The sequence below is a fragment of the Pristiophorus japonicus genome, chromosome 11, assembly GCF_044704955.1.
Source record: "Pristiophorus japonicus isolate sPriJap1 chromosome 11, sPriJap1.hap1, whole genome shotgun sequence".
Classification (NCBI taxonomy): domain Eukaryota; kingdom Metazoa; phylum Chordata; class Chondrichthyes; family Pristiophoridae; genus Pristiophorus; species Pristiophorus japonicus.
Genome location: NC_091987.1, coordinates 217,093,669 through 217,116,168, shown reverse-complemented (window position 1 = coordinate 217,116,168; position 22,500 = coordinate 217,093,669). Strand labels below are relative to the sequence as shown.

The 22,500-nt window shown below is 50.1% G+C and overlaps 1 protein-coding gene across 6 annotated transcripts in view; it reads right to left on the bottom strand.

Moving 5' to 3' along the window:
- The window catches only part of nectin1b (nectin cell adhesion molecule 1b), a 501,691-nt gene that overhangs the window by 325,040 nt on the left and 154,151 nt on the right, over positions 1 to 22,500 (bottom strand). For all 6 annotated transcript variants that reach the window (XM_070894546.1, XM_070894549.1, XM_070894547.1 and 3 more), the window contains exons 3-5: positions 20,182 to 20,484; positions 18,614 to 18,731; positions 8,056 to 8,207 (exon numbers count right to left, since the gene is read on the bottom strand). In XM_070894546.1, coding sequence (XP_070750647.1) covers positions 8,056 to 8,207; positions 18,614 to 18,731; positions 20,182 to 20,484 — 573 coding nt within the window. The remainder of the gene's footprint in view (positions 1 to 8,055; positions 8,208 to 18,613; positions 18,732 to 20,181; positions 20,485 to 22,500) is intronic.

Below are 22,500 nucleotides of genomic sequence, written 5' to 3'. Positions count from 1 at the left end.
TGCACAAACTGCAGCCCGAGAGATTATCTGCTCGTTCAGGGTCATCGGCTCGATGACAATCTGCTTTGGTTTGCTCAAAATTTCTTAATCTTAAAATTGTGAATGCTTGCGGAAAAGATGGAATGTTTAAGATTCCGTGGCTCACTGCCAGTGTCTTAATAATCAGCTCCTACCTGTAACCTCGCCCCCTCTCTCCTACAGGGTATTAATGCCTCTGATGTTGTTTATATTGCCTTTACCAGGAAATTGTGTGTGTACAAATATGAGCAGATATGACAGGTGGATCACTTAGTCCATCAATCTCACCCAGATATGGTGCAGCCAGAAAGATGTCCCACCCTGAAGGTAATCGTGCATGTTCCAGAAGAATACCGTGACTCACGACTATCCCTATTTCCAGCCACACCGCCGCTCAGCTTTACTAATTTGAAACACGAGGCTAGAGTCAGACAGACAGAACACAGAGGGCATATATTTAAAGTAATTCTGGGTGAGGTTTAGAGGGGATTTGAGGGGAAATGTTTTCACCCAGAGGGTGGTGACGGTCTGGAACTCACTGTCTGAAAGGGTGGTAGAGGCAGAAACCCTCACCACATTTAAAAAGTACTTGGATGTGCACCTGAAGTGCCGTAACCTACAGGGCTACGGACCGAGAGCTGGAAAGTGGGATTAGGCTGGGTAGCTCTTGGTCAGCCGGCGCGGACACGATGGGCCGAATGGCCTCCTTCTGTGCTGTAACTTTCTATAATTCTATGAAATATGCAAGTCTAAAGGATCACAAATGTGCGAAAAACCTCGGCTGGAATTTTCTTTGGGAAGGCGGGTCAGGGGCTGGGGGTCTCGGAGGCGGGCGGGAAACCTGGGAGGCCTTGGTTTCCCGTCTGCAGCCAGGATAATTCTTATGTTCACATCCCTCCGTCCGGCTGATGGTTCCCTCTGTTATCTTTGATGGCTCTGCTCTTTTGTCCCAAAATACTTTCCCCCTCAACAGCTTTCAACTCTCGTTAGTCCATTCAAGCCTCGAATAATGCTACCACAGATCTATTCTGATGCCATTCCTAGATAGTAAAACATAAGAACATAAGAAATAGGAACAGGAGTCGGCCATTTGGCCCCTCGAGCCTGCTCCGCCATTCAATAGATCATGGCTGATCTGATCATGGACTTAACTCCACTTCCCCGCCCACTCCCCATAACTCTCGAACATAACTATTGTTCAAATATTTGACTATCTCCACCTTAAATATATAAGACAAGAACAAATCTTGTCACCCGATGGGCAATCCTCTCTCACTGCTCACCCACCAACGGCTCTCTATCCCATCGCAATACTGCTGGTCTATTTCATAAGAACATAAGAACATAAGAATTAGGAACAGGAGTAGGCCATCCAGCCCCTCGAGCCTGCTTAGGCAGTCTTAGTTATGCTGCGGATATCTGTTCAAAAGCTCATTTCAGGGTCAAATATGACACCAAGGTTGCGAATCGGACAGAAGTTGGAGAGAGGGATGGAGTCAGTGGCTCGGGAATGGAGTTTGTGGCAGGGACCGAAAACAATGGATTCAGTCATCGAAATATTCCATTAGAGACCTGCCGGGTCCATTAGAGATCCGCGGGGTCCATTAGAGACCCGCGGGACCCATTACAGACCTGCGGGATCCATTACAGACCCGCACGGTCCATTAGAGACACACACACATTACAGACCTGCACGGCCAATTACAGACACACATGGTCCATGGATGGTCCATGGACGGTCCAATGCAACCCAACAGTGACCTTGCATCCTGGTGTCCTGGTCAATATTTATCCCTCAGCCAACGTCAATAAATTTTTCTCAAACCTTATCTGGTCATTATCTCATTACTGTTTGTGGCAGCTTGCTGTGCACAAATTACATTGCAACAGCGACTACACTCCAAAAGTCCTTAATTGGTTGTGAAACGCTTTGGGACATCCTGAGGTCGTGAAAGGCGCCAGAGAAATGCAATTCTTTTTGCATCGTCCAACACAGTGGCCAGCGGGGAGGAACTGCTTGAACTAAGAACATAAGAACATAAGAATTAGGAACAGGAGTAGGCCATCTAGCCCCTCGAGCCTGCTCCGCCATTCAACAAGATCATGGCTGAACTGGCCGTGGACTCAGCTCCACTTACCCGCCCGCTCCCCGTAACCCTTAATTCCCTTATTGGTTAAAAATCTATCTATCTGTGACTTGAATACATTCAATGAGCTAGCCTCAACTGCTTCCTTGGGCAGAGAATTCCACGGATTCACAACCCTTTGGGGGAAGAAATTCCTTTTCAACTCGGTTTTAAATTGGCTGCCCCATATTTTGAGGCTGTGCCCCCTAGTTCTAGTCTCCCCGACCAGTGGAAACAACCTCTCTGCCTCTATCTTGTCCATCCCTTTCATTATTTAAAATGTTTCTATAAGATCACCCCTCATCCTTCTGAACTCCAACGAGTAAAGACCCAGTCTACTCAATCTATCATCATAAGGTAACCCCCTCATCTCCGGAATCAGCCTAGTGAATCGTCTCTATACCCCCTCCAAAGCCAGTATATCCTTCCTTAAGTAAGGCGACCAAAACTGCACGCAGTACTCCAGGTGCGGCCTCACCAATACCCTATACAGTTGCAGCAGGACCTCCCTGCTTTTGTACTCCATCCCTCTCGCAATGAAGGCCAACATTCCATTCGCCTTCCTGATTACCTGCTGTACCTGCAAACTAACTTTTTGGGATTCATGCACAAGGACCCCCAGGTCCCTCTGCACCGCAGCATGTTGTAATTTCTCCCCATTCAAATAGTATTCCCTTTTTTTGTTTTTTTTCCCCAAGATGGATGACCTCACACTTTCCGACATTGTATTCCATCTGCCAAACCTTAGCCCATTCGCTTAACCTATCTAAATCTCTTTGCAGCCTCTCTGTGTCCTCTACACAACCCGCTTTCCCACTAATCTTTGTGTCATCTGCAAATTTTATTACACTACAATCTGCCCCCTCTTCCAGGTCATCTATGTATATTGTAAACAGTTGTGGTCCCAGCACCGATCCCTGTGGCACTAACCACCGATTTCCAACCCGAAAAGGACCCATTTATCCCGACTCTCTGCTTTCTGTTAGCCAGCCAATTCTCTATCCATGCTAATACATTTCCACTGACCCCGCGTACCTTTATCTTCTGCAGTAACCTTTTGTGTGGCACCTAATCGAATGCCTTTTGAAAATCTAAAATTTCATCAGTAACACTGTGCTCAGCGCTGCTCCTGAACTTAGACCAGACAGAGCGAGATCCTGCTACCCCTCTACCCCACGTTCTCTGCAACTTGCTAGACCGGGAAGTCAAGAACATAAACATGACCATAACTTCCACCATTGTTATTCTTGGCTCAGTCAACAAGGGGCACGATTATTGCCAGGCTGAGCCAAAATCAGCTGCTACCCCTCCCATTTGACGTAAAGTCCGGGCCGAACCAAATCGCTTTCAAGTTCTGGCTCATATTAAAACCAGGAGCTGACACCTCTAGTTTATTTCAAAAGCAAAACACTGCGGATGCTGGAAATCTGAAATAAAAACGGAAAATGCTGAAAATACTCAGCGGGTCAGGCAGCGTCTGTGGAGAGAGAAACAGAGTTAGCGTTTCGGGTCTGTGACCCTTCGTCAGAACTGGCAAAAAGTTTGAGATGTAACAGGTTCTTCAGGCAGTGCAGGGGCAGGGCAAGGGGGAGGGGAGGAGAGAACAAAAGGGAAGGTCTGTGATAGGGTGGAAGGCAGGAGAGATTTGGGGGAGAATGGGCCGAATTGAGATGGTAATGGCACAAGTTAGGAAACAAAAGATGAGTCTAGATAGGGTGTGAATGGCGGAATAATTACTGGCTGCCGTGGGAAACAGACAGAGAAATAAACTCTAGTTTATTGCCTGATTGGTGATGCTCCCTTTCTTTCAGACAAATCACACAAGTGGATAGTGTGATGGCACCAGGGGTAACATGACTCACTCCCAGGCGTCACATCAGCAGTTGACCAGAGCTGGGTTAGCAGCATAAATCGTGCAAGGTATAATTCATTCAGGCTTTTCAACCTTTGCTTGTGTTTGTTTTAGGAATGGATCCAGTGTTGGCAAGAATTGTTGGCAACTCCTGCTAATGCTTTTGTGTGGAACAGCTTCAATTGTTCTGTGTGCAGGTGATGCAACAAATAGCCAAGCCAGAACTTGTCAGAATACACTCCAACACCATGCCCCCAAATCCTGAGCTGACAAGTTCACTCTGACAACAGGGGTCTCCCTCAGGGTTAGCCAGGTACAGCCACATATGGTCTATATATAAAAGTGCACAGTTTTGGATCTCTTTATCTGAGGAAGGATATACTTGCCTTGGAGGCAGAGCAACGGAGGTTCACTAGATTGGTTCCTGGGATGGGAGGGCTGTCCTATGAGGAGAGATTGTGTAGAATGGGCCGATACTCTCTGGAGTTTGGAAGAATGGGAGGTAATCACATTGAAACATAGAAGATTCTGAGGGGGATTGACAGGGTAGATGCTGAGAGGTTGTTTCCCCCGAGCTGGAGAGTCTAGAACCAGGGGTCACAGTCTCAGGATAAGGGGTCGGCCATTTAAGACTGAGATGAGGAATTTCTTCACTCAGAGGGTTGTGTATCTTTGGAATTTTCTGCCCCAGAGGGCTGTGGAGGCTCAGTCGTTGAGGATATTCAAGGCTGAGATCGATATATTTTTGGACTCTAGGGGAGTCAAGGGATATGGGGATTGGGCAGGAAAGTGGAGTTGAGGTAGAAGATCGGCCGTGATCTTATTGAATGGCGGAGCAGGCTCGAGGGGCCGAATGGCCGACTCCTAATTCTTATGTTCTTCTTAACGCTAAAAACACGACATCCGAAACAGAGCCATTTCATCCGGATGAGCTGGTGAGGACATTGCTGCATTCCTGTCACCTCCCTTTAGGGGTCGCTAACAATCACCAGGGCTCACTGGCAACATCGCATACTGTACATCGCTTCCGCACAGATCAAAAACACAGCACCGTTGCATTTGCTTCACGAGCATTTAGGGAAATACTACATCTGAGAGGACCGGCAAGGTATCCTGCAACTCCCCCAGGACCCGGCCCTCACACGTTACCCAGCACCAGAGCAGGCAGGGCGGGCTTTTGTCTGTCATTTTACTCACTGGCACAAAAAGAAAAGAAAGACTTGCATTTCTATAGCGCCTTTCACAATTTCAGGTCATTCTAAAGCATTTTACAGCCAATCAAGTACTTTTAAAGTGTGGTCACTGCTGTAATGTAGGAAATCGCGCACAGCAAGCTCCCACAAAAAGCAATGTGATAATGACCAGATATTCTGTTTCAGTGATGTTGGTTGAGGGATAAATATTGGCCCCAGGACACCGGGGAGAAATCCCCTGCTCTTCTTTGCATTAGTGCCCTGGGATTTTTCATGTCCACCTGAGCAGGGCAGACAGGGCCTCGGTTTAACGTCTCAACAAAAGACGACAACTCCGACAGTGCAGCACTCCCTCAGTAGTGCCCCTCGACAGTGCGGTGCTCCCTCAGTACTGCCCCTCAACGGTGCAGTGCTCCCTCAGTACTGCCCCTCGACAGTGCGGCGCTCCCTCAGTACTGCCCCTCGACAGTGCGGTGCTCCCTCAGTACTTCCCCTCCAACAGTGCGGCACTCCTTTAGTACTGCCCCTCGACAGTGCGGTGCTCCCTCAGTACTGCCCCTCCTAGAGCGGTGCTCCCTCAGTACTTCCCCTCCGACAGTGCGGCGCTCCCTCAGTACTGCCCCTCGACAGTGCGGTGCTCCCTCAGTACTGCCCCTCCGACAGTGCGGCGCTCCCTCAGCACTTCCCCTCCAACAGTGCTGCACTCCCTCAGTACTGCCCCTCCGACAGTGCGGCGCTCCCTCAGTACTGCCCCTCCAACAGTGCTGCACTCCCTCAGTACTGCCCCTCCGACAGTGCGGCACTCCCTCAGTACTGCCCCTCCGACAGTGCAGCGCTCCCTCAGTACTGCCCCTCCGACAGTGCGGCGCTCCCTCAGTACTGCCCCTCCGACAGTGCGGCGCTCCCTCAGTACTTCCCCTCCGACAGTGCAACGCTCCCTCAGTACTTCCCCTCCGACAGTGCGGCACACCCTCAGTACCTCCCCTCCGAAAGTGCGGCACTCCCTGATTACTGCCCCTCCGACAGTGCGGTGCTCCCTCAGTACTGCCCCTCCGACAGTGCGGCGCTCCTTCAGCACTGCAAGTGTCAACCTGGATTTTTGTGCTCAAGTCTCTGGAGTGGGATTTGAACCCACAACCTTCTGAGCCAGAGGTGAGAGAGTCACCACTGAGCCATGGCTGATACTCTGGTTCAATACTTCAATAATTTGCAGGACCTGCTAGTCCAGCTCAGACAGACACTGTCCAGCACACATTGAACTAAACTATCCCCTTTATTAATTACACTCAACATGGCACCCAGTCCCCAACACAGCGTCACGGCAGGAGATCGCACTTCTGCTGCCATCAGTACACAGGCTTGCAGAGAAGCCGTTCTCCAACCAACAGGTTAGACTTCAGTATCGCAGCATTTTCTGCCTCAGTAGTGAGCCCATATACTGTTGGTTCAGAGAGAGGGAGAAAGGAAAGTGGGATAATCACCCCAACACTACTCAATGAACAGCAATTCTATACAGTTGTACACAGGATAGCCAAGAGAAACCTTTACCCTGGTGAATAGTGATTCTGTGCCATTAAACAGTGAATAACCCTTCCTCTGCTGAACAAACATGGACACCACAGTCAAAGTAACCGTTACCCCGCTGATTAAAGATTTGATATAATTCTACACCATCGCTCTCAACTTTACTCTGCTGAAATTGCACCCAGCATCTTTGGAACTGTGGAATATGAAGGAACTGGAAATATAATCTTCGTTGAGTTTTACGGTGGTGATATTGAGTTAAGACATTTACCTGATGCTTTACACTGCAATATCGGCGATAAATTCATACACTCGATGGTATTCGCAACTTGAGTGGACCCACAGAATGTCGGGAATATGGAAATCAGATTCCATTTACAAAGTTCACGCTCCCTCCATCTGTCCGTCTCTCCCTCCTTCCGTCTCTCCCTCCTTCCCTCTGTTTCTCCCTCCCTCCCACTCTCCCTCCCTCCTTCCCACTCTCCCTCCCTCCTTCCCACTCTCCCTCCCTCCTTCCCACTCTCCCTCCCTCTGCATGTGGTAATCTAACATTCCACACTCTTCGCTAATAGACACGCCAGTCCCCGGTAATCTCACAAACCAGGCTCTGGCAGATAGACATACCATCTCGCTCCATGATACATTATGATACACCAATAAACCTGACAGGTCAGTCCCCTCCTCTTTACATGTCATACAGAACAGCTCTCGCTCTCTCTCTCTCTCTCTCTCATTCATGCTCGTTCCAGCGATCTACAAATCAGCTCTCTCTCCCCTCGATATTCTGAAATTCCAGCTAAAATCAGTACCTCGGTAGCAGGAATCCCACTTTTGAATTTACATCTTATTCCCTTGATTACAGCACATTGAAACAGAGTGTCTCTGTGCCCTTTACCCTTTCCTAAGCCTTAATACAATCAAAGGACGGAGACCAATGAGCACATTATCTGGTTTGCCATTTAGTGTGGCACCTAACTGAGACTGAAGTGTGTTGCAGCCACCCTAAACCCACTGCACTGTTGAAGCACTGTAATCTGTACAAGGCAAAGTGCCTCAAGCTGCTTTACGCTTCAGTTTCTTCCAATCTGTCCTCCACCATCTACTTATAAACGTTCTAAACACTTTTGTACATGACAGTTGGTTTGATAAAAACAGAGCAAGGTGAGAAGGACTCAGTGACAGACGGTGAGGCGAGAACAGTGAGGTGCTTAGAATCAGCAAGGAAGCATTGAATTGTACCGCCCCACACACCAGTCATGCAATTACAGTTGCTGCAAAGTTAGCAGGTTTCAGATCAGCAAAGCTACTGGTAATAAAGCTCCTCCCGCAGGCCCTGTCCTACCTGTGATGTTGACCTCAACCAGACCTGACCGAGTGCCAATCGCATTCGTAGCCTCACAGACGTACGTCCCAGCAAGGTCGTAGGTCACAGTGCCTTTGAAGAGCAGGGTGGTGTTCTGCCTTTCCACGTTTACAGGCAGCGATCCATTCAACCTGGAAAAATAAACGCACCACAATGTCAACAAGGGTCAGAGCTATCGGAGCATTAGAACAGAGACTTTGCATCCGAGACACCTGGGCTCAAATTCAGCACAGACGGAGGAGATTAATGCCTCCTCCCTCTGTGACAGTGTCAGCTGTGGGTCAGTGGGCAGCACACTCGCTCCTGAGTCAGAAGGTTGTGGGTTCAAATCCCACTCCAGGGACTTGAGCACAAAAATCTAGGCTGATGCTCCAGTGCAGTGCTGAGGGATGGCCGCATTGTCAGAGGGGCAGTACTGAGGGAGCACCGCATTGTCGGAGGGGCAGTACTGAGGGAGCACCGCACTGTTGGAGGGGCAGTACTGAGGGAGCGCCGCATTGTCGGAGGGGCAGTACTGAGGGAGCACCGCACTGTTGGAGGGGCAGTACTGAGGGAGCGCTGCACTGTCGGAGGGGCAGTACTGAGGGAGTGCAGCACGTTGGAGGGGCAGTACTGAGGGAGCGCCGCACTGTCGGAGGGGCAGTACTGAGGGAGTGCAGCACGTTGGAGGGGCAGTACTGAGGGAGTGCAGCACGTTGGAGGGGCAGTACTGAGGGAGTGCCGCACTGTCGGAGGGGCAGTACTGAGGTAGTGCCGCACTGTCGGAGGGGCAGTACTGAGGGAGTGCCGCACTGTCGGAGGGGCAGTACTGAGGGAACGCCGCACTGTCGGAGGGGCAGTACTGAGGGAGCGCCGCACTGTTGGAGGGGCAGTACTGAGGGAGCACCGCACTGTCGGAGGGGCAGTACTGAGGGAGCGCAGCACATTGGAGGGGCAGTACTGAGGGAGCGTTGCACTGCCATCTTTCAGATGAGACGGCTAAACCGAGGCCCCGTCTGCTCTCTCAGGCGGATGTAAAAGAACCCATGGCACTATTTCAAAGAAGAGCAGGGGAGTTATCCCCGGTGTCCCGGGGCCAATATTTATCCCTCAATCAACATAACAAAAAAACAGATTATCTGGTCATTATCACATTGCTGTGTGTGGGAGCTTGCTGTGCGCAAATTGGCTGCCACGTTTCCTACATTACAACAGTGATTACACTCCAAAAGTACTTCATTGGCTGTAAAGCACTTTGAGACGTCCGGTGGTCGTGAAAGGCGCTATATAAATGCAAGTTTTTCTTTCTCAGATGGTGGCGCAGAGGGTTGAATCGCATTGATAGCGACACCCCACCTGTGCCACCTGGGCTCGAACCCTGGATGGAAAGGCCGTCTGCTCCTCATTCCAGGGTTTGGCTCACTGATCGCAGTGATGCAATGGTGAAGTAAACAAGCACGGGACGGTGGAGGACCTCAATGCCCTGCATTACAGGGAGCCAGAACAACACCAGACAGCAGCATCGCTCAGAAGTTTCCGTTTTTACAGACAATTTTTGTTCCTTATAATTCTGAATTGTCTTTTGTGTCATTTTATTGTGTTCATGAAGGATCACGATCTCAGTGGCACAAATTCCAATTTTGAATGTACATCTTATTTCACGATTACAGCACATTGAAACACTGAAACAGAGTGACATTGACCCCTTTACCCTTTTCGAATCCTTAATACAATCAAAGGACGGAGACCAATGGTCACGTTATCTAGTTTGCCATTTAGCGTGGCAAGCAACAGAGTGCAGAGGGTGTCCCAGCCACCCTAGACCCACTGCACTGTTGTGCAAGGTTTGAGTCAGCTGTAAGCTGCACTTAGCCTCTCCCAAACCCGGGCTTAGAATCGATATTTTGGCCCAGAACTGTGACATTGAGCAGTTTGAGCATGTGCAGTGTTCAGTCGCCTGTACTGCAGGAATATTGTCTGTTGCTTTCAGCAGTTTGTACTCAAGTCATTTTTCAAAATTATTTGAAAAAAATTAAAGGACAACATTTCAAACGTGTTATTAAAGGTAAAGTTTATGCCAAGTCTTTTTTAGGTGGGGGAGAAATTCGTGATGTTTGCGCCCGCTGTTAGCGTCTCCAGATGGCGCTAACGTGCCGCAAACGACGTCTCGCCCGGGATGGTGGCCACTACCGAGTGCCACGCAATTCCGCGGGAGATAGTGGAGGCGCTAACCGGTCGGGGCCCCGCTCCTGCCGCAAGACCCCCGTCATCACTGTGCGCAGCAATCTGCTTTCGTCCCAGAGCAAAGATTCAGTCAGCGCCCCGTGAGGGTGTCGCGGGCGATGTCCGCTCGCGGGGCGAAAATTAAAGGGGAGGTGCGGCGCGCACTTTTTAAAAAAATGGCCGATTTACCGGCCGCAGCCTTGTCGTTTCTTACTCGGGCGATCCGTGCCGGCATGGCTCCCCACACCCCCGGCCCCCCGCCCCCCTCCCCCGCTGGCCCCTCCTCCCCACAAAGGAAATCTGCTGTCCTTAAAAACAGGGAAGTCTTGCTATAGCTATATAAGGTATTGGTGAGGCCACACCTGGAGTACTGCGTGCAGTTTTGGTTTCCATATTTACGAAAGGATATACTTGCTTTGGAGGCTGTTCAGAGAAGGTTCACTCGGTTGATTCTGGAGATGAGGGGGTTGACTTATTAGGAAAGGTTGAGTAGGTTGGGCCTCTACTCATTGGAATTCAGAAGAATGAGAGGGGATCTTATCGAAACCTATTAGATTATGAGGGGGCTCAACAAGGTGGATGCAGAGAGGATGTTTCCACTGATGGGGGAGACTAGAACTAGGGGGCATAATCTTAGAATAAGGGGCCACCCATTTAAAACTGAGATGAAGAGGAATTTCTTCTCTCAGAAGGTTGTAAATCTGTGGAATTCGCTGCCTCAGAGAGCTGTGGAAGCTGGGACATTGAATAAATTTAAGACAGAAATAGACAGTTTCTTAACCGATAAGAGAATAAGGGGTTATGGGAAGCGGGCGGGGAAGTGGAGCTGAGTCCATGATCGGATCAGCCATGATCGTATTAAATGGCGGAGCAGGCTCGAGGGGCCGTATGGCCTACTCCTGCTCCTGCTCCTATTTCTTATGTTTTTACCTGGTCTGGCCTATATATGACTCCAGACCCACACCAATGTAACTGCCCTCTGAATAGGCCTAGCGACCCATTTAGTGGTTGCAAACCACACGGACTGCAGCGGTTCAAGAAGGCGACTCACCACCACCTTCTCAAGGGCAATTGGGACGGGCAATAAATGTTATTCATTGGATGCCCACATCACCATGAATGAATTAAAAACAGTCATTGTTTGCAGCCTACACTGCGAGCGGCCCCTCAGCGGGTGAAGGGGCGATGCATCAAGGTGCATCATTGTTCCTCTGGAGACATGCCCTTGCACTTTACTGCTGAGCCGATTGCAACTACTGATTGGCAATGGCTGCTGATGTCTCCCAGCTCCTAAAACTCAGAGCCTTTGGCACTGCAAGGCCGTGCTCTAACTGTTATGTGTTTAGCTCGACACTGACAGGTGAGTGATGAATCGGCTCGGAGCACTGAAAGCCGATTAATTGTCAGGGTAAATTCGGTTTCTCCCATCATCACAATCACAGTTAAATCCCGTCCAATCACTCACAGGCTGACAGCGGCACTGGCTGCAGTCAAATATATTAAACTCCAGGTTTGCACAAACAGCAGCGGATCCAAATGGTTTCCAGCACAGTCTGTTAAAATTGGGCGAAGGGGTTAAGACGGAACAAAGGACATACAAAAGAAAAGGTCATGCGAGGTCAGTGCCCAGATGAACATCCCTTTACATACTTACAGCAAAATAAATGATACTGTATCCCTTCACTCCACATGATATATACATGCACTTTACTGATGCTGCATTCATTAGCCTTACAACAAGGAGTCCCTCTCAAGAATCAAACCGAGCAGCCCTGATCAAGATTCATGCAGTTGCAGCTTAATCCAGAGTGTGTTTATTTATATATAAACCTGCTGGCATTCATCAGCGCCAGTCAGAAGGACGAGACTCCAGTGAAATGGCACTCAATCTCCGTACTTGCGCATTTAATTCTCTGATCATCAGACAGGCCACAACACCGCCCAGTGCAGTGTCGCAATATCAACACACCAACATTTATAAACCCCGCCTCTTTATCCAGGTTAATCGCGGGAAATGTGAGATTGCCTTCAGCTTCCGAGACAATAGCAAGTGGAACCAGTGTGTGTGTGTGTAGAAAATAACAACTGCCTGTTTATTCGCAGTTTCCAATTCAAGATAGATTAGCATAAATCACAGGGCACGTACGGGTCCCGAGTGGCTGAGAGAGTTTGTGAGGAAACATTCACAGACTGAACCCCAAGGACCACTAACACCGCCCAAACGCCTGACCTATCCATCGGTCTGTGTCATATCCACACCGATCATTTGTTGGCACTGTTTCCATTGTAAACAATGAGGGAAAGTGCTCTGGCAGAGTGCAGGATGGAGCTGTCAGGAATACAGATATCACAGCAGGCACCTGATCGCCCAGTTATTGTGTTAAACCTTTTCCACCGGTACGCTCGCGGCCTTCCGAGAGAGGTGGGCGCCGGAGGGACTGGAGTGCATCATCACCCCCGGCAACCAAATTTTAATTTGATTTTATTGTCGAAAGTTTAATTGTTTAATTTGCCGGTTTTAGTTCCCTCCCCCCCCCCCGCCTTTTAGCCAGGGGGCATGTATAATTTGTGTGTTAGTGACCTAAAAAAAAAACGGGTCACTGGAAAAAAATATATATTTTGAAATGTGACCCCCCCCTTGCAGGGGGCATTGTTTAAAGTGCACAACTAAAATAGTTGAACTGGTAATGTGTAGTGTGATTGTTAAACCTTTTGCTAATAAACCAACTAGTTCTTTAAAAAAAAATCACCGAGTGCAAACACAACTGCGTCATTGTCAGATAACACCGAGCAATGTAGGGACACAACCTTTCCTGGTCCTGCCCAGTCCCAGCCATCAGCTCATTCACCGACTGCCCGGGGAAATCTCCAAGGGCCCTCAATGTGCAGCAGAGCCAAACGTGGCACAGACAGGGTAAATACACATCATAAATACAGGGAGACTCAGGCAAGCTGCCTCTGGCCTCCAGTCATTGTCGACACGCACCATTCCTTGCCTTGCTGTCCACTCTCTAATATTCAACTGAATAAATGCATTTACCAAATTAAAGGTTCCACATTATAGTTAGAGAAAAGGAGCGATAATAATGCATCGGACACACGACCCTTTCACGTCCACAGTCTGGACTTCAATCCCACAGAGGGAGGAGATGAACGTCTCCTCTCCGGTAGATATCAGCATCCTTACATTACATGAGTTTGGGCATTTCGACCAAGCGCAACACTGCCCACAGCCAGCACAAAATAGCACTCGACTGGCACTCTTGCTCACAGACGCTCCAAGGCAAATGGTGTGGAACCTGGAAATGCCAAACGAGTGCAGAACTGAGCACTCTGAGATTCGGAATAAGGCACACTGATTGACCCTAACCCTAACCCCAGCGTGGTGTCACAGGGTGAGATTACTGGGGAACTGCCTCGACAAAGCAGCCGCTTGATTGGCTCCCCATCCACCACCTTCAACACTCACTCCCTCCACCACCGGCGCACCCTGGCTGCAGTGTGCACCATCTACAAGATGCACTGCAGCAACTCGCCAAGGCTTCTTCGGCAGCACCTCCCAAACCCGCGACCTCTACCACCTAGAAGGACAAGGGCAGCAGGCGCATGGGAACACCACCACCTCCACGTTCCCCTCCCAGTCACACACCATCCTGACTTGGAAATATATCGGCCGTTCCTTCATCGTCACTGGGTCACAATCCTGGAACTCCCTCCCTAACAGCACTGTGGGAGCACCTTCACCACACGGACTGCAGCGGTTCAAGAAGGCGGCTCACCACCACCTTCTCAAGGGGCAATTAGGGATGGGCAATAAATGCCGGCCTTGCCAGTGACGCCCACATCCCGGGGATGAATAAAATAATACTATGCATTAACTCTGTTATCAAGGCAAGCCTTTAATTTGTGACGGGTGATTTGGTTTTTCTGCCTCGCTGACTCACTTTGTTACAACATTTGTAATTTGCTTACCCACAAACATCAGTGATCCACAGCAGTAATAAAAGGTTAAGAAATCAATGCGCTGATGGCATTGGGCAAAGTAAACTGGATAACTGCAGAGGCAGGGCAAGGAGACAGTACGAGAATAGATTGGCGGCTAATATAAAGGGGCTTCAATAGGCATAGTAACAGTAAAAGGGTGTCAGAGGAGCAGTGAGACCGATTCAGGACCAAAATGGAGATCTGTTGGTAGAAGGAGAAGGCATGAGGTACTAAATGAGTATTCTGCATCAGTGTTTACCAAGGGAGAGGACTTTGCCAAAGCTATGGTAAATGAGGAGGTTGTCGGGATACTGGATGAGATAAAATAGATAAAGAGGAGGTACTCGGAAGGCTGGCAGTAATTAAATTAGATACGTTTCCTGGTCCAAATGGGATGCATCCTATGTTGCTGAGGGAACTAAGGGTAGAAATTGCAGAGGTGCTGGCCACAGTCTTCCGATCCTCCTTATATTAGAGGGATGATGCTAAAGGACTGGAGGATTGCAAATGTTACACTCTTGTTCAAAACCGGGGAGAAGGATAAACCTGCCAATTACAGGCCAGTCAGTTTAATGTCTGTGGTGCGGAAATTTTTAGAAACAATAATCTGGGAGAAAATTAACAGCCACTTGGACAAGCACAGACAAACAAAGGGCAAATCCTGTTTGACTAACTTGATTGAGCTTTTTGATGAGGCAACAGAGGGTGGATCAGGGCAGTATAGTTGATGCCCGAGAATGAATAAAAAGAAACCCTAGGCAGGTATAAACGGTCCAAGAGTACAAGGCTGGGACTGTGCACTCCTTGACTGAAGCTCGCTGATTTATGTGAACATTTTGGGGCATGCGAGGGGGAGGGCCGAGTTTTATCACAGGTATCACAGGCAGTAGTGCTGTGACGGATGCAGCGTTGGATGAAGAGCTAAATTGAGACTAATAAAGCATTCAGATCCTTGCCAGAAATAACCATTTGCAATCAATTTAGGCTCCCCAGGAACTGGATCAAACTGCCAACCCTAGTTAGATCACACTGGCATGTTCTGACCCAACCCAGCTCGCACTGAAACCAGTCTAGCAATACTGCATCTGCCACTGAATCTAGCCGTCAAATCCTCCTTCACTTATGCTCAGCATAAGTAGCTACTTAAAATGGAGAAAGTCAACAATGCTTTCCCCACTCAAACCCCTCACTACACTTCCTATCCTGGATGTTTGGATTTTGTAATGAGCAAACTACTTCCCCTCGCTCTAAACTGCAATTTACTCCCATCATGCGTTGGAACAGATGGGACACAAGGGGATTAGAAGCTGATTAAAACGTACTTGACCTGCCCAGACATATCCAAAGCTGAAACAGTTCTTTGAAGGCTTTAATAAACGTTAGCATTCGTTAAACTGCATCAGGAGATTACGGCAATGCTTTAACGTAACGATCAGGCCCTGTAGTCTGACCCAGAAACAATGTGCACACCGAAACTACCGCTCGCGAGACTCGCAACTCGGTGATCCATTCGAGCAGGATCTGTTTGGGCATGCAGAGGCCTTGGTTAAAAGCACACTCTCATACATCCTCCCACTGCCCCCAAGCACTTCAGAATGGGTCTGTTTTCAGTAAACAGTGAAACTGCAGTGAAGGTGACATTGGCCAGTGAAACCCAGCCTTGGGCTCAAGTGAAACCCAAACACAGCAAGGGTTGGAACACGAGTTTTGAGTTGACTGCCAGATAATATTTCAACATAAAACAAATAAAATCTGTGCGCAGCTCTGAAGGCGGAACAAACAGTGAGCCGACTTGCTCATCCAACCATGTTCAGCCATTGCTTACTTACATTATTAAATATCATTTTTAATTCATTGACAACTTCTGCACATCGTGCCCACCCTCTCTCACCGTGCTTCTTCCTACTTGTCTGCAGCAACTTGCCTTACTCATGCCCCCCCCCCACCTGTTGCCCCCCATATTGTGCCCCACTCCGAGTCCTGTACCTCTCCCCCCATTCTGTCCCTCCCCTGCAATCGATCCCGTCCAGTCCGGTGCTCCCCACTCCCCAACGTTTCACCCCTCTTGGAGTTGTCATCCCCCGTTCCGTCCCAACACCACACTCCGTCCCAGCCGGTACCCCCTCCCCCGCCCCGCCACACACACATTCCGTACTACACCGTGCCCCTGACCTCCCCCCTCCCACCATGTTTCACCCCGCTCGGAGTGTTCCCCCCCCCCGCACACACGCTCTGTCCTGCCCTTCGCCTTCCCCCCCCAGCCCCCATGTTCCGCCCGCTCAGAGTCCAACCCCCCCTCTGTCCTGTACGATGCACCCCCCCCACATGCTCCGCCCCGCCCCCCCCAACACTCTGTCCCATCCCATGCACCCCCCACGCTCTGTCACGCAGGGTGACCCCCCCCCCCCAACGCTCTGTTCCACCCCACGCCCCCTCATGCTCCGCCCCGCCCCACGCCCCCCCCCCAACACTCTGTCCCACCCCGTGTCCCTCCCCCCATGCTCCGCCCCGCCCCGCAGCCTCCCCAACGCTCTGTCCCACCCCGCGCCCCCCCCCATGCTCCGCCCCACCCCGCAGCCTCCCCAACGCTCTGTCCCACCCCGCGCCCCCCCCCATGCTCCGCCCCGCCCCACGCCCCCCCCCAACACTCTGTCCCACCCCGTGTCCCTCCCCCCATGCTCCGCCCCGCCCCACGCCCCCCCCCATGCTCCGCTCCGCCCCACCCCGCAGCCTCCCCAACGCTCTGTCCCACCCCGCGCCCCCCCCCATGCTCCGCCCCGCCCCGCACACCCCCCAACACTCTGTCCCACCCCCCCCACATGCTCTGTCCCACACGGTGCCCCCGGCCTCCCCCCACCCCACGTTCTGCCCCGCTTGGAGTCCCCCCCCGCCCCACAATCCGTCCCGCCCCCTCAGTTGCACCAACTGCTAACTGAGCCAAGTAGGCACTGAACACTGAAGGGCCCAGGTAATGTGAGCTGGCTATGCCCCCCATCAATGTGGTGATGACTACCACCCTAATCACCACCATCACCAGTAAGAATGCATTACAACAACAATTAAAAATAGCCCCTCACTCCAGACCGATCCCACGGACAGGGATTCACTGAGGAACATCCAGTTGGGGAAAGTGTGGTGCAGTCACATAGAACACAGCCCTGAATCCAGACCAGAGTCCATCAATTCTGAATGTCTGAAGGTTGGTGAGTTAGTGCAGCCTCAATCCATTCCCCAAATGAGCCTTCGCCCAAAGTGCTACCCCTAGACTGGAGTGGTGCCGATATTGCCAGCGTTACTGAGCGACAGTACGATGGCAGTGAGGTGGGGAGGGGCTGCAATGGTCCCAGGTTGGGGTTAGCCAGTGTATTCGGGTTGGAGAAAGCAACAAGTAGGTGCAGACACGGGAAGTGTTTGATTCCTCAGGACTGACCTCCCTTGCCATGGGGAGCTCCGCCGCAAACATTCAATAAAAGGTTTCAAAACTAAGTACGGGTCTTTTTAGCAATTGCATGTACAGGTTCAGCTAAAAGTTGCCGGCCCTGCAGCAGATATCCCCACGTGGCAGAATGTCCGAGACTCAATCACCTTGGAGGGTGATGGTAATACAAGCTCCGCCTTTGCCATGGGCTGCCCGACAACTGCAACTTGCATTTATATAGCACCTTTAACATAGTAAGTGCATCACAGGAGCAATTATCGACAAAATTCGACACCGACCCATAAGACGATATTCGGACAGTTGATCAAAAACTTGGTTAAAGAGATAGGAGCGTCTTAAAGGAGGAGAGAGAGGCGGAGAGGTTTAGGGAGGGAGTTCCAGAGCTTGGGGCCTTGGCAGCCGAAGGCATGGCTGCCAATGGTGGGGCGATGGAAATCGGGGGATGTGTAAGAGGTCAGAATTGGTTGGAGCGCAGAGATCTCGGTGGGTTGGAGGAGGTTACAGAGATAGGGAGGGGGTATCTCTTTCGATGGTCGCCCCGGCAAAACTTAAAGAATGTGTCTGAGACAAAGAAAATCTGTAAAGACTGGAAACTCACAACAGGCCCTTCAGCAGCTAGAATCATAGAACCATAGAAATTTACAGCACGGAAGGAGGCCATTTCGGCCCATCGTGTCCGTGCCGGCCGACAAAGAGCTATCCAGCTAATCCCACTTTCCAGCTCTTGGTCCATAGCCCTGTAGGTTAAGGCACTTCAAGAGAAAGAGGCACGAGAAAAAGTAGGCTGATGTTGTGGGTGGCTATGGCCAGAATAGCTTGGGTCTGATGAAGGGCTTCCGGCCGAGACCCGCCCTGTATTTCCCGCGATGTAGTCTCTCAAAGCGAGCGGTACGGAGGGCTGCGATAACTTACATCTTCCAGTTGTACTTGGTTGCGGGAGGGTTTCCGTCTGCTTTGCACGTCAGCCGCACATCTTCTCTGTTCAAGTACCAGTTCCCATCGAATCCTTCCACTGTCACCTCGGGTTCATCTGCACAGAGAGGTAAGGTCACCAAGACACAGCATTCAGAGACACTTGCATCTGTAATCTTACCCAAGCCCCAAACATCTCACTTTGTTTAAATAACCTGCTCATTAGTGAGCCTGCAGCATTAATCACAGTGTTCTGCAGCACAGCCTGTGTACACACACAACTGTCCTTCAGGATCCTCTCTCAGTCATGTACCAGACCGTTTATAGATGGTTTCCCCATTAACGAGGCACTTATGAACACGGTGTAATGGAGGCCACGAGAGACCAGTATGTCACACTGAGTGATGCTGGGTGGTTTGCAGGGTGCGAGGTATATATAGTGAATGCCCTCTGCTCCATCATTGATAGCCTCTTGCTCAACGCTACACTCCTGTCCTCTGGAACTGCCTCCCTCATTCCCTCTGCCTCGCCACCTACCTCGCTTTGAAAAACCTCTGTAAAATTCTTGTTTCCAGCCATGTCTTTGGCTCCCGCCCTCACCCTAACCCTCACCGCTTGGTGGCCACGGTTTACCTCTCCGTGTAAAGTGCTTTGAAGCAACCTGCGGTACAAGAGGAGCACTGTAGCAATTCAATGGGGGAGAAATCCGCTTGCGCCTTAAGTTGGGGCAGAGCGGTAATTTTAGCGCCTTGGAAATGTTTGCGCCTCTCGCTGAGGGATTTGTCGGAATTGGTTGAAGAGCTGAAGGTGGCGCAAAATTAGCCGTTACACACCTGACCTGCGGGGGGCGCTAACGGAAATGGCGGCGCTAAGTTTAACCGAGTCATCGCGCATGCGCAGATCTCCAATTGTGATCCCGGGAAAAGCCGAGTCTTAAAGGCGCAGCGTAATAACACACCCATTAAAGTTTTCTAAATCACTTGTTTTCCCCCTGTACTGTTCTGCCGCTGTAAGCTCGGAGGCTCACGCACCGTGCTGTGTGTAAACGTTGCACTAACTGTGACCTCCGAGGGAGGCGCTTTCTCGTCCCTTTAAGTAGCTGCCAGTTAACGACTCTGCAAGCCTGTACCCACTGTTTCTCCAGACGTTGTTATTGGCGGGTGCTCAGTGAGGCGCACGCACCGAATTTACCGACCGGGGCGCAACAGTGGGCGTTGCACCAGGAATACGCCACGATCGGAACAATCGGCAGCAGCCGGGCACGAGTGGTTCGCATCCCCGCTCAACCGCTCAGGGATTTTCGGTCAGGTCGCTGAGCTCTAACGCTTGCATTACCGCCCCCTCTGGCCGTTCACTGAGGCGTTAAGACAACCGAAAATCCAGCCCACTTTGTTTTCGAGAGGTGTTGGGAATATGAGAGAGTCCCTGCGAGGGCTGCATGCAAGGGCGGATAGATCAGAGAGTGTAAGAGAGATGGGTGTGGGGGTACAGCAGCATTAGTTCCGGCAGAACACTAACACGATCCAACTCTGATCCAGACCATTAATGGTGAAGTAACTGATACTCACACTGCACATTCAACATCAGCACTTTGGTGGTACGGTCCGTTTGGTAATTCACCACACAGGTCAGCGGCTGCCGGTGAGCCTCTCTGGACGGAACCAGCAGGTACTGGCTGCTCACCGTCATGGTGCCGTTTCTGTTGCGGGATTCTTTGACCACTGTCTCCCCGTTGACTTTCGTCTCCCAGGTGATGATGCCCGGCGGTTTGCTGTTGGCGCAGGTACAAGTTGCCACGACAATCTTTCCTGGATGACCAGCTCGTGCAGTGATGGAGGTTGGACTGAGCTCAGCGTCAATCACTGGCTTGGCTACGAGGAAATCAGAGAATGGTGAGTGTAACATAAAACAGCACGATAACAAAGTGAGTGTGACTGGACCCTCCCCCCGCCCCCCGCCCCCGTATCTCACCCCTACCCGCGTTTGTACTCCATACTGGAGAATAGGAGTGCTTGTACCACAATGTTACACACCGGATAACTTCTCCAATTTCACATTATCACACATATATCATCCAATGTGCCCCCAAAAACAAGTAACAAATTAAATGACAGCTTTTCTTGTGTATAAAACAGTTAGGACACATAATAAAATGCCGCAAAGGCCTTCACAGAGGCAAGAGTGAGGTGGCACAGAGCAGCAACGGATTTAGTGCAGGCAATTGTATCCGCCTCCCTACTCCCCTCTGTTATGTAGGGGCCCGCGAGGATGCTCACAGGTGTGTAGAGCTGTGAGTGGCTTAGCCAATCACATGCTGTACACAAGACTCAATAAAACCCCAGCCAGTTGGGTCTCGGGCATCCACGATGAGGTATGCAGTTGTGAGCCTATTAGTTGAACTGGTAACGTGTAGTGTGATTGTTAAACCTTTGTTAATAAACCAACTAGTTCTTAACAGCAATGTGTTGCTATGAATTCTTAAGCAAAGAACCCATGTAGCAAATACATTACACCCTCCTCATTACATATCTCCTCCCTGCCACAAATCTCCTTAAAACCCTCAACACCTTCAGGCACCTTCTCAAACATTCCTTTTGCTTGGATCTGGTTGTAAAGAACCTTGAGAGGTATGAATGTTAGCATGTGCTGGCGGGAAGGGTTCTGTTTGGTTTGTCGTGACCCAGTCCCTGAAGGTCACGCCTTGTGACCCAATCGGCTGTTACTCCAGTGCAGTACCGAGGGAGTGCTACACCACTGGATACATCGTCATTCTAATGAAACTTTAAACCGTTCTGTTGGACATTAGCGATCCCATGGCACAATTTCAAAAAACAGGGAGGTCTCCCAATGTCCTGGCCAACAGGTTTTGGGAGCTTGCTGTGCGCAAAGTGGCTGCCATGTTTCCCACATTACAACAGTGACTACACTTCATAAAGTACTTCACTGTAAAGTGCTTCGAGACATCTGGTGGTCGTGAAGGACGCTATATAAATGCAAGTCTTTCTTTTTAACATGACTTCTGGTTTGTGTGTAAAGCATTTCTACTGGTAATTCCCCATTTACCTCTGTCAACAACAGCCTGTCACCATTCAGACCGGAAATATATCAGAGCCAGCAGACCGGGGATTCGGGTTCAGTGTTTCTGTGGTGTCGAACACGGGATTATTCAATTAGTGCATCACATCACCATATGTGATCATCAACTCGGGATTAGCGATGCTAATTGCTTCAGTGTTATGAGTAAGTCATGGTGCTTTGCATTTATTGCTATGTTCACATAAATAAAAGTTAAAATACAACAGCCAACTTTTTCTTTCGTAATTTACTATTAGGAAAAGGGCAGGTGCAAAGAGACCTGGGTGTCATGGTACATCAGTCATTGAAGGTTGGCATGCAGGTACAGCAGGCGGTTAAGAAAGCAAATGGCATGTTGGCCTTCATAGCGAGGGGATTTGAGTACAAGGGCAGGGAGGTGTTGCTACAATTGTACAGGGCCTTGGTGAGGCCACACCTGGAGTATTGTGTACAATTTTGGTCTCCTAACCTGAGGAAGGACATTCTTGCTATTGAGGGAGTGCAGCGAAGGTTCACCAGACTGATTCCCGGGATGGCGGGACTGACCTATCAAGAAAGACTGGATCAACTGGGCTTGTATTCACTGGAGTTCAGAAGAATGAGAGGGGACCTCATAGAAACGTTTAAAATTCTGACGGGTTTAGACAGGTTAGATGCAGGAAGAATGTTCCCAATGTTGGGGAAGTCCAGAACCAGGGGACACAGTCTAAGGATAAGGGGGAAGCCATTTAGGACCGAGATGAGGAGGAATTTCTTCACCCAGAGAGTGGTGAACCTGTGGAATTCTCTACCACAGAAAGTTGTTGAGGCCA